We start from the raw sequence: 12,524 nt of genomic DNA on the forward strand, positions 1-12,524 counted from the left end.
CTGCAGGGAGCGGGAAGTGGGGTGGTGGGGGCCGGGGTGGTCTCTTGAGGCTTTGGGCAGCACCTCTGTCCCCCTCCATTTCTATAGGGAAATTTATGGTCACTGCTTTTATTTTCAGCTGGGGGCGAGGGGGTTGTGGCCACCCTGCCTTGCATTCGCTGGAAGTATTGCTGGGTGAAGCAGGTGGCACCCTGATGACAGCTTCCCGGATGGTGCCGTGGGGCAGGAGTGGGACTAGCAGGGTGCTGGGGTGTGGGAGAGGTGGCCATGGAGGTACCTTGGGGTGGGCAGTGCATGGAGGGACAGGGTTGTCAGGCCCAGCGGGTGCAGCATGGTGGTGGTGACTCTGTTGGCTGTGAGAAGCGTTCAAACCCAGGGAGTGGGGCATGGTAGAGAGCAGCCATGGGAGTGAGCGGGAGCCCATGTTTGTAGTGGGCTCTGCTTGACGTCCTCTGCTTGACCTGAGTCCCGTTACCTGTTCTGCTGCACCACTGTGGTGGCCAAACTGCAGTCGGTGAAAGACCCCATGTTGCAGGCTAGTGCATCCTGGAGCCTTTTGCCTGGAGGAGAGCACACACAGCCTGGGGCTGAGCTCCTGTCTCAGCACTACAACCTGCCACTTGCATCTCGGTACACTTATTTCTGGCTGAAATGTTACAGTCAAAGCCTGGAAGTCAGTCGAGTGTGAACTCATTGCCATCCCAGAAATACAGTATGAAAGACTTTGCCCAAATTCAGCTCTGTCAAGGTTGAGAATAGCACCCAGGTCCTTGATAAGGTAAATTCAGGTCTTTCTGTTCATCTCGTAGTGTCTCGTAGAGCGTATCTACCTAGTTTGTGATTGAGTCACCCTGTTTATTGGCTCATACTTCCTTCTGAAGGCAAGAAAACCATTTTGCCTGTCTGCAGCATTTTATTTCTATCTGGCAAATAGTTTGTAACTCATTGACAAGCTATGAATAAAGTCCTCTCTAGATGCTGGACCAGAGAGGATAAACAGCTCTGGACTGAAAGGATAAGAGCTTTGTAGTCAGGATATAAATACTCTGGATTCGAATTCTGCTGGTGATTTGAGCAGACAAGTCTGGACAGACAGATTCAGTGGGGGAAAGAAAAAAAAGGACGCTAAGGCACACTGCTTCACGACACATTTTCCGCTGTGTTTCTAAAAATATTTAAAAGACCGAGAAAACAAAAGCTAAACAGGCTCTGCGCTTAAAATTAATTATGCATCAGCCGTGGTCTGGTGTGCAGCAGAACTGAAGCGTTGCATGTATGGATGGCTCACTCTGTGTTTGGTTTGCCGGTGTAATGAGTGTGTGGCTCGGTCCAAGGATTGAATGAGACATGGTGAAGGGGTGCTGCAACGATGAGGGGAGACAGAAGTGACTGATATTGATGGAGAGTTGGCAGGGGAGGAGGGGTGAGGGACAGAAGGAGGAGTCCAAATGGTAGCCTCCAGCAGCAGTGGGGCAGGCAGGGCAGGGGAGAGGTCTGCCACATGTGGAGGGGGATGCTGGTGTGGAGTCAGATCTAAAGGGAAAGGTGGTTGTTCCCAAGAGATGTGAAAGAAGTTTAGGGCAGCAGCATGTGGTATGTGTTTTGAGGGTGTTGCCATGAGGAGATGAGTCTTATGTGCAAAGTTGTGACATAAGCCTGAAGGTGCGATGGAGCTTTAGCAGAGGAAGCTGGTCACCCACTTGGCAAGGAAAGAGGAATGTGGGGCAGTATCAGGGAGCAACAGTCTGGAGGGGAGATCGAGCCTGCGGTTTATGTCTAAAGAAGGCAATGGAGGGTCTTGGGTTGGAGAACATTCACTGTGGAAGATGGGGGTAGGGATGCAGAGACTAAACAGCATGCAGGGCACAGAGGGATTTTTTATCAGGGTTTTGTAGCAAGCATTGAAACTGTAGCTGGGTATTTTGGGACTGACAGAGATGCAATAGGTTGGTCAGTTATCCACATGAAGCAAGGATGAACATATGTATGTTGGATGCGGTGGTAATGGTGGTGAGGAGAGAAAAAAAACAGAAGGGGAGCTCCAGGATGTGAGAAGAGTTGGATGACTAGGAAGGAGACATTCTGGAGCCTTTCCCTGTAGTCCTTTGGCTCCGCTCCAGCTTTTGGTCAGTAATGTTTGAATGCCCTTCTCTGTGGGCAAGTGACAGTAACCAGTTCTCATTGTAACACATGCCCACATCCTGCTGTGTAGGATGTTTTAGCAGTGGGGTCAGGCTAGCCATGAGAACAGGTACGGATCTCTTCTTCACTCCTTGCAGTAGTGTTTTAAAAGCTGGGCTTAGAAGCAGAGGTTGAAATAGGCTGTGCGTATCAGAAGCTTTTCAAGGTGATGATGTTTTGTGGATACACACAATTGTGAAGGTGTGCCACAGCATTTTTGGAGTGCAGCCATTGACTTTGTGATGACCAGACAGTGTTCAGCTGCTCTCCCCACAGTCACCAATAATCTGCCTTTTCATCAGATCTGTGGGCTGCTGCTTCACTTCCCTGACTTTTCATCTCCCAGCGTGGCTCATGTCAGGGAGCAGCAAGAGCAGGGCTGCTCCTCCAGGGAGGACAAGCTAGGAGCTGAAGGTGATGATGGCCACCAGCAGTGCCCTCACTTAACTAGGGTACAGTCCCACCATATCTGAACAGCGCAGGCAGAACAAGATGGTGATAGCAGGGATCCATCAGCAGTCCCAAAGGAGATGAGGTGGTGAATCGGGTCCAGGGTCCACCCATTGAGTCCAGTGGTAGGAAATGGTGCCAGCGGCAGGACTGGAGACAAGCTGCCTATGGTGTAGGTCCAAGGTTTTTCCAGGAGATAGGACTGAGGTCCACCTACAGTATAGTCAGACAAGGCAGTATGCCTGGACCTGAGCTGAAATGGAGCTCCTGGACCATGGGCAGAGGGTGCGTGGGTGCAGGTCCAAGGTGAGGCTGTTTGGGGCGTTTCAAGTGCATTCAGGGACCAGACAGCTAGAAATTCCTCCTTCCTCCCTGTACTTTCCCCTATGAGCCTTTGTGAATGTCCACTTGACTGTTTTGCCCCTTTGCTCTGTTGTCATTTCCCATGGTGGCTCTTTCCCCACCTTTGTCTCTGATGGCCCTCGCAATTCTCTTACAGTGCTCTGGGGTTGCGCTGTCTTCTTTTCGTGGCTTTCACTGCTGTCTATGTGGAGATGGTTCCTACTGCTCCTCTTCACTTTGTCTGCTCTCTTACTTCTGTCTTTGCAGTATTTCATACAAGGAGAAATATCAAATGAATTGCCTCTGTCTCTTTTTCTACACCTCAAGCCTGTCTGCATGTGGCATTAGTGATCATATGAACCTCACAGTCTCCTTGTTAAATTTCCTTCTTTCTTCCTGATTGCTCATTACCTAGGCTATTTATAAATCATTCCAGGCCTTCTTGGGGGTCTACTGACGTCTACCTGCTCTTCTCCATTGCTTCTGTTAAAAGCCTTTGTAGAGATGCTGATCATTACTCACCTTGTCTGTTGGCTTTCCCTTTCTTGCTGCACTGCCCATCCTCTTCCAAATGCAGCTACTTAAAATCTTCTACCTGCTGCTCGGACCAGATTGCGCTCAGATTTAATGTCTGATGACTTACAAACTGCACAGTGTCACTTTCAAGCTCTTACCTCCTTCTGCTACCACTTCTTTCTGGCTCGCTCCTGCCTTTCCCCCTTCCCCCAACTCTCCTTCTTGGTAAAGGGCAGCTATCAATTCTTTCACGTTTTGCATGGCACAGAGCACAATCAATAAGGGCTTGCTGAGTTGTGATGATTGATTTTCGTGTACCTTAAAGGTCCCTTCGCCCTGTTCCAGACTGAACGTGCCATAGATACTGTAAGATACCTTAGAATGATAGAGATGGTCTTAATGTAAAAGGGAGCTGGGCAATAATGCTCTCCAAGCTGTTGTAGTGTAGAGAAATTACTTTTGTTTTTCTCATGATCTCTTCAGGGGTGATCCCGGGCTGGGAGGGCACAGTGTCTTCAGCTCTGTCTCATCTCAGTGTTTCTGTGCTTGCTGCCTTTGTCCCCAAGTTACCATTCCTCAAATGCAGAGCATTGTTTGTGATCACAGCTGGTTGATGGCAAGGCCGGGAAATTCGCTGTTGCCAGCAGCTCTATTTTGCCACAGAGTGCCATCTCTTCTCCCCTTCTTTACTCTTTTCTTGTGTGGCAGACCTGTGTACCTTGGGGAGAGGTCAGGGGGGAGCCATTCCAAGATTTGCTCCCAGACTGCAGGGGGTGAAGCTCTTGTATCTAATGGTGTGATTCAAGCCCATTTTAGTTGAGAAAAGGGACATTACTCCCAAACAGCTCCATCATGCTACTTATTTGTCTGTGCTCACAGAGACCCAGCCCGGATTTGGTCAAACCCAAACAAGTTACTGTGCCCGTTTGTGTCCCTAAGTGGGGATAACTTTCTCTTGAGCCTTCCTCAGGCACTGCCCACCCTAGTTTAAAATGCTGCAGGATGGGGCCCTGTCCCCTCTCCGAAGCAACGTTCCCAAGTCTATGCTGCTCTTGCCTGCTGATTCTCAGCACGAATTTCCGATTGCATAGATTCATCGCTGTCCTTCTATGTGGACCATGACAAGCAATTCCATCTCCTTCCTTTGCATCTCTCTGTGATGTGCCTCCATACACTGTACATATATTAGTGTTTGGTATGCTGTGAAGTAAACCACTTTAAGTCTGGCCCAGATAAATAGTGGTCAGAATTGCTTATCATGGGAGGGTCCCAGCACAAATTCCTGAAATGACTGTCAGTGCAGGGAAAATGTTGATTTTATTTTTTTCCCCCTTTCCTAGAAGGCAGTCATGATAACCGTTGGTTCCCATAGCTTTGTTTACGGGCAGCCTAAGTAGAGAGCTCAAATTGAAGTAATTCCTCTTTGCCCATGTATCCTGGCGGTCGCATGTGAGAAAAAGCAGATACTTGGTAGTGAGCTGCTTGCCATTCTGTTATCTGCAGTGTGGATAGATCATGGACTTCGGTGTTCAGGACATCTGGTCTGGAATGTTTTCTTAGTAGTAAATTCAGGCACACAGAAAATACTGTGCCACTTAATTGCAAGCAAGGTCTAAAATGACTCATTTTGTGTTGTTTCTTTTTCTCTGCAGCAACTATAATGGAGAGACAGAAGAGAAAACAAGAAATAGAGAAAGGACTTCAGTTCATTCAGTAAGTGGACAACCTCACTGTTTCCTGTGGCTTCGGAGGTGGTTGTCTTCATATCAATGATAGCAGGAACTGAGTTCTTCCTGTTCACCGCTTTAGGTCTGCTGCATGGAAAAGAGATAATTGGTCCTAAGGATTTTCGCTGTGATTCTTCAAGGTGCTTCTTGCACTGCCAGCTCTCTCAACTTGAAATTCTATCATTTTAATTTCCTTGGGTTTTGCTCCAGGATCATCTTTGTAGTCAGCATAATGCTAGTAGTACTTGGACCTTCTACTTTGTCTTCAGCATGAAGGTCTCAAAGTGGTCTCTCAACAGGGTTGTCCCACCTTTCATAGGAAGGGAGATAGTGTTTCTGTTTTGTGGGTGGGTAAATGACTTGCCAGGTACCCTGTATTGTGCCTGTAGGAGAAATAGATGACCCGGCCTATTTTACAGTTGCCAACCTAGTAGGTACCTCAGGTCACTTTTCTGTGAATATCATGTGGCCTTCTGGAGCTTTAAGTAGTTGCTTATGTAGTACTTACAAGTTCAAATACTTTCTTATAAAGTACAGTAGTGTTTTTTACCTCCAATGTTTGAGTCAGGAAAGGCCTCAGACTCGGGTCCAGGTTCCATGGTGAGTAAGGAAGTAGCAAGACTGTAATCAGGTTGGTTTGGGTTTCTTTTTTAAGGTCTGATTTGAGTCCTGCAGTTACTATGGCTGAAATCTGTGCAACTACAATAGGAAAAAAAGCTGAATCTTCCATGTTACATATTTATATCCTGAGGCATGACATGATATTTTCACCCCAGTCTGAGACTAAATGGGGCTGATAACCCAGTTTCAGAGAGGCAGTTGTGAGCTTTATTTTGGTAACGTTTCTAAAAATGCACAGGATTCCTGAAAAGAAAATAATTTAGAAATACAGCAAGTTGTTCATGCTTCTGGAATGTATCTTGAACTCTGAACCAGGGGCAGTGTCATTTGTTGGCTTGTTTTGATGTGAAAGAGGGGTACTCCAATTTTATAAACAGAACAAATGTTTCTTACAGAGCCATGGCATTACCTGTAGTTAATTTTAAGGAGCAGGTGATGATTAGATTAGATAAAATCTAAAAAAAGTTTATTCTCTGACCAATAAGATCACGTATACAGTGTTGTATTTCAAAGGTGAGAAGGGCTATGAAAGGTACTAAGAATTTCTGTAGAGCCTTGAAGAGAAAAAATAAATACATGTGGACCAGGCCTGAATGGCTTGAATGGTCCGGCTTGAAGCACAGAGCCTTTCTCCCAAGTCTCAGTGCTGTTATGGGGTAGGTGTTATCCACACAAGCACTGCCAGGTTTGTGGCACAGCCTGGCAGCCTTGGCCAAGACAGCTAGAGTTAACCTCCCAAACCTGCGTTGTTGTCTCTGTTTTTTGGTGTAGGCCTAAAGGCACTTGGCTAAGTTAACGCAGAGAGAAGTGATGCATTTATCACTGTATTTCTTTAGTCTCGCAGAGGATTTGAGGAGGTCTTGGAGTACCAGTCTGGTGCCTCTCGTTAGAGCCAGATGCGCTTAAAATACCCTTCAGATGCACTTAAAATATGCTTGTGTTCTCCATGACAGTCTCTCAAAGATGTGGCTGTCTGAAGGTACGTTACAGAGGATCGTGTATGCACAGAAAATTGCTGAGAATAAGATTCCTCTAGTTTCAAATCCCTTTGGGACCTGACCGTCTCCTGACACTACTGTGACCATCACTGAGCGTAATGCTCCCTAATTGTGGTGTCTTTGCCCCAGCTGCCTTTGAAGTGATGAAATGTTCAACACAGGACCAGAAAGATGATTTTTTCATCAGACAGAAGTCTTTGTTTGCATGGATGCCTGTTTCATGAGCATTTTCTCTTCTTTTTTTCAGGTCCACATTACCCCTAAGCCAAGAAGATTATGAGGTAATGAAGAATCTGTTTTCTGAAGTTGGGAACCCTCTGGTTAGCAAATTTTGTTCTGTGGCACAGCCATTAGTTTACATACCACAAGTGGAGAGCATGGGATGGTCTATCACAATTTGTCTGTGACTTGAAGTTTTAAGGTTCTGACAATGACAGCTCTCAAGGAAAGGAGAAGACACTTGAGTGTTCAAGAACAAACGAGATTTGACTGCATTATTCTCCTCTACCAAAAGACTTATGTTTTACAGGAGGGTGAGGAGGCAGAAGAACTTAGTGGTTAGGAAATTTGCTAGAACATATGGAAAGGAATGGGAAATTGGGAAACTTCTCCTGTCTCTGAATATCCACTTCAGTCTATTTGCTCTCTCCCTGCTCTCTAGGCCTTTTTGCAGAAGTTGGTGAGAAATCTGTTTGCAGAGGGCAATGATTTGTTTCGAGAGAAGGATTTCAAGCTTTCGCTGGTACAGTATGTAGAAGGGCTGAACGTGGCAGATTATGCAGCCTCCGACGAGGTGACCATCCCAAAGGAACTCCTGTGCAAGCTGCATGTCAACCGAGCTGCCTGCTACTTCGCCATGGTGAGTGTCTTCCCGAGTCATCCCCAGGGGCCAGGGAGGACATCGTGGTTTCAGTGCCATGCAATTGGAAAAAATGTAAAGAGGGGTTTCAATTGATTTTGTCCATTCCCTATTCCAACGCTGGAGGAGAAGACAGTGACAGAACATCGAGAAGACAAACACAGAAAACAGATATCTCCCCACTATCACACTGTGTCTCGCAAGACGAGGGGAAAGCTATGAAGGAGAGGGGGCCAGGCCTAAGGTACTGACAATGCAGTTCTGGTCCATGTTGGTGAGGAGTTGATACAATGCAGTGCCTTCCAGTACTGGCTGAGTATTTCTCTGGAATACTGTTTGAGTATCACTCTGGAGGCTTCTGCCTCCTCAAGTGAAGCACCAAAAGACAGTGAGAAGGCTTTGGGTCTTGGTGGAACTTGCAGCACACACATGGAAAAGGATTCTGAAATACTCAGGCTCTAAAAGGCTGCATGCTTCCATTTTCTTAAGGAATGTAACAGCTTTCCTTTATGGCACAACCCCAAAGCAGGTCCATCCTGTTCGTAATGAGGCTGAGTCCCATGAAGAAAATTAGCAAGCGGTCACATAATTAAAGACTGTCAAATATAACATGCCCAAGGTAGAGGAGACAGGATAAGGTTGCTCAAGTGGCTTTAATTCTGGCGTTCACTGACTTTGACATGTTTTGAGTTTTGCAAGACTTAACAAAATGTTCTATTACTGTAGGTTTTGTGAGTTTGCATGCTGATCTGTGTATGAGGTAATAGATGTATTTCCAACTGCCTTTTGTATTCCTGTTTTCTGCTGAGAGATAAAAGGTTTGCATTTGCATTCACACAGAAGGAGAGGTTAGCCTGCTGTGCCTCAGCTGACTTGGGGTGTCTGTTCCACGCAGGGGTTGTATGAGAAGGCACTGGAAGACAGTGAGAAGGCTTTAAGTCTTGACAAGGAGAACATCCGAGCGCTCTTCCGGAAAGCCCGCTCCTTAAATGAACTTGGAAGGCACAAAGAAGCATACGAGTGCAATAGCCGATGCTTGCTGTCCCTCCCACATGTAAGTTTCTGTCATACAACTCATCTTGATTTCTGTGGCCAACCACCTTCCTCCTCTGTAACATGCTTACTGTGAGGCCGGAGAACAGTGGAAGAGGAAGCTTGACTGTTCCTGGGAACATGCATATGCCCAGAAATTCTGTCTTTCTGACTTGAAGAAGATGTTTAACCTCCCATGTTTCTTCAGACCAAGTCACGCTCTACAGATAGTGCCAGCCAGAGACACTGGCTAGTAACAGCAGTTTTGGTGGTCTGTTTATGAAAAGCCAAACCATATCCTAACAAAATGTGAACTAAGGCTATGAGATTGTTTTAATTAGCAGGTTTTATATGTCTAATGGGAGTAACTAGGAGCGTGGGACAAATGGGAACTGGAGCACTGGAAGGAACACATGTATAATTTTCCTGGTTTAGATAAAAATGTCTCTTGTTTTACTTACTGATTGCTAAGACAAGCTGATAAAGCTTTTGAGGGACATGCAAAGGTGTCCTTTACATCACGCATCACAGTACTTTTATGTTCACAAGTGTGTAAATTTTTGCATTCAGAGGGGACTATCCGCATATACTAGGCCTTAGATATTTTCCTGACAGTGCTTTTGTTGAATGTCCTTTTAGGCCAAATTATGAACAGGAAACCAGACTGTGATTAGATAGATTCTGGTGAGCACTGATTATCTTTGCTGAATTTACTGATCCATTACATTAATGCTATTACAAGAAAAATGCCTGTACTTCAGCAGAAGTTAACTTTATTGTTAGTGTGACAGAAGTAATCTTTGAAAGCCTTGTTAGCCTTTAGTTATTCCTTTTGTATAGATTGTAAGTTCTAGTTTCTTTGACTTGGCAGAACAAGGTGACCGAAACGTATTAAAGGTATCAGGTTAGGGGAGTTCCAAAGAACTGTTTTTTAAACAAATCCTTTTATAAACAAAACCATCTAATATATGTGTTCAGGTAAAGCCATATCTGGCTATATTTCACGCTGTAGTTGAACCACTTAATTGAATTTATTTTTTAACCCTATACGTATGTTTACATATCTCCCATTGTTATCATTACAATCATCGTGGTCTACAAACACTTTACCAAAATTTCTGTGGCAGGGAAGTTTAGCTTTACGAACTCCATATTGTGTGATCTGCATTCCCTATTCTAAATAATTCAGTCTTGTAAGTTACCATACCCCATTGCCTTATTACCTGATTAACAGAAATGATAAACCTTCTCTGCATCAAAGGCAAGTCGTGCTATCCATCTTCTCACTCTTGTTTCCATTACACCTCTGGGGTACACAGGTACTTCCAGCTTGCATTGCTGTAACAGCTGAGAACTTTGTTGTGGTCAAAGCAGAGCATGTATTAAAACTTCTGGTGATGAAGGGTCTGCCACTCAGTTGACTCAATGTGTAGCAGAGTTAACTTGTTTCTGGGTGCAGATACTCAGTGCAGCTAGTTTTGAGAGGTTCCCAGCCTGGCAAAGTTGATACTCCTGTGTGGTATGCTTTTTTTGGTGTGGCATGGGGTTTTTTTAGGATGTTAGAGGAGAGCATATTGCATGCCCTTGTTGAACATCCCATCATTTAGCTGGGAGGTGCACCTGAGGAGCACCTGAGCTGAGAGGAGCAACTGAGGGTGTCATTTGGCTGAAGGAAGGGAAAGCTGAAGGAAGATCTTGGGGGTGGTGAAGAGCAAATAACCCCTCATCCCCAAATCTCAGGTCTGCTGATAAAAAGGACAATAATTAACTACGTGTTGTGGGAAAGGGAAGTGGAGGCAGTCTAGAGAGAAATACATTCTTGGTCTGGAATCTGAGAAGACATCTCAGAGTTATGTTGTCATGTGGAGTTGAATAGGGTGAAGCTGGTAAGTATCAGTATGAGATCAATGAAAAGAAATTACGTCAGAGGTCTTTCTGGTGAGTTTTCCACAGGGAGCAATAAAATGGCAGACTTCAGAAGACATCTGAGAGGGTGTTCGGGAAGGCAGAACCACCAGAGGGAAACAGACCAATGAAAACACGATCAGTTGTTACAAAGATCTGAGAGGTGGAAGAGAGTGAGGAAGGAGCAGTGACCATAAGATTTGACCAAAAAGAGGTCTCAGGAGGTGCGGGGACAGTTTCAGGAGAAGAAGGTACATCCTGAAGGTGTGTCAGATGGGGAGAGAAAAGGAAGTGGACAAGATAGATTTTGTCTTCACTGAGTTCAGAGACGATGGTGAAAAGACCAATGTTGAGGGTGTGGGGGAGCAAGTACAGTCAAAAAGTGGCACTCCAAATTGAAGGGAAAAGTTACTGATACTGTGGGCTGGAAGAACCAGAGGCTAGTGAGGGAGGGTTTGAAAGGGAAAGGATGAACCTGCAGGGGAAAAGGAGGTTGGAAAGACCAGCATGGCAAGTAGAGAGATGAGAGCAAGCTTCAAGATTGGAGATGAGAGAGGAGATGTTTGGGCATTAAGGAGGGATATCACAGTAGGTTGGGCAGGTATTTTTTGCTTCTTTGAAGAAACTGTTAAAGTATTCCAATGTTTTTGCAAATAGGGAGAGAGAGGAAAGCAGAAGGAAAGAGTTGCTGGTGATAAATAAGTGAGGAAGGTTGTGGCAGGTTGTTGGTCCAGGCAGAACTGGAGAAGATGGAGCAGGGGAATGGAATGTGGCCTAGAACTTTGGCTAGAGCCCTCGATGGTGTGGGAGTAGGCATCGGCAGCGGGCAGGGAGGATGGTAAATGGCGCACAGCAGGGAAAGCAGGTGAATCTATTTGACTAAGCTGAGGCAGTTTAACCAGAGCCGGTGACATCTATGCCTTCTAGCTAGTCAGTTGAAACAGAGACTTGGTTTCAGCTTTAAGAACAAACAAACAATCAAGCAAAACAGGCTAGTGAATACTGTCTGCATATCAAAACTGATTATTGACTCTGTGGCTGGCAGAGAGGGAAGGCATGCAGCCTCCTTCCGAGATGTAGGGACCTTGTGGAAGCTGTATCAGCAGCCAGCCTTGGCAGCCCCTCCTGCTGTCTTGCCAGCATGACCCATGAATCCTGCTTTTGGAGAGTGGGTGCTTTCTTGGAAGGAGACATTTGATTCTGATTTTCTGCAGCATCGAAAGAGTGTAGGGGCGAGCTCCTGGCGCAATCTCAGTATCTCAGCAGGACTGAATGACAAGAGGCCTCAGGTCTGCATGGACTTCACTGGGGCTGCTCTGGCAATTGTTGACCTGCTGCTATCTATAAGCGAGGCTGCTTGGCACAGCCCGGTGTAGATAACTGCATTGCTGTTTATTTCATTGTGTGTGTCACAAAGGCAAAACTGAAAGTGTCCTGCCAATGGTTTTGTCCCCAGGATGAAAGCGTCACACAGCTGGGACAGGAGCTTGCCCAGAAGCTGGGACTGAGGGTTCGAAAAGCATACAAAAGACCTCAGGTATGACTTCTTTTTTCTTAGAGGCTGTCCTTTGGCTCTTTCAGATTTACTTTTGCAAAAGAGGTAGGTTCTGCTCTGCGGTTACAGACACATGTACACTACCCTGCAATCCCATTAGTGGGCTGCTGACTACCCTCCTCGTCCTGACCCTCTGACTCACTTTGCCTTGATCCATTTCTGACCCCATTGCTGCTCTATGTCTACTGCCAGGATGTTTCCTGAGTCCCTAGCTAAGCCAGGCAGAGCCAGGCTGGTGCTGCAGGAGAGGCCTCTGATGCCAGGGGAGCCTGTGTTTTTTGAAGGAGAGGGACATGTGGCCTGATCCCAAAGGAGGCTGTGCATCACAGTCCTTTCTC

At 46.0% G+C, this 12,524-nt stretch overlaps 1 protein-coding gene across 3 annotated transcripts in view; it reads left to right on the plus strand.

Moving 5' to 3' along the window:
- The window catches only part of ZC3H7B (zinc finger CCCH-type containing 7B), a 48,028-nt gene that overhangs the window by 1,248 nt on the left and 34,256 nt on the right, over nucleotides 1-12,524 (plus strand). For 2 of the 3 annotated variants that reach the window (XM_086469489.1, XM_086469507.1), the window contains 5 exons: nucleotides 5,142-5,202; nucleotides 7,083-7,116; nucleotides 7,497-7,694; nucleotides 8,590-8,748; nucleotides 12,088-12,168. In XM_086469489.1, the coding sequence (XP_086325615.1) occupies nucleotides 5,150-5,202; nucleotides 7,083-7,116; nucleotides 7,497-7,694; nucleotides 8,590-8,748; nucleotides 12,088-12,168 (525 nt within the window). In that variant the 5' untranslated portion in view covers nucleotides 5,142-5,149. Of the gene's footprint in view, nucleotides 1-5,116; nucleotides 5,203-7,082; nucleotides 7,156-7,496; nucleotides 7,695-8,589; nucleotides 8,749-12,087; nucleotides 12,169-12,524 lie in introns of those variants that run through there. The other variant, XM_086469499.1, reaches the window with a different exon arrangement.

The sequence above is a fragment of the Leptosomus discolor genome, chromosome 1 (genome assembly GCF_034619465.1).
Source record: "Leptosomus discolor isolate bLepDis1 chromosome 1, bLepDis1.hap2, whole genome shotgun sequence".
NCBI classification, from domain to species: Eukaryota; Metazoa; Chordata; class Aves; order Leptosomiformes; family Leptosomidae; genus Leptosomus; species Leptosomus discolor.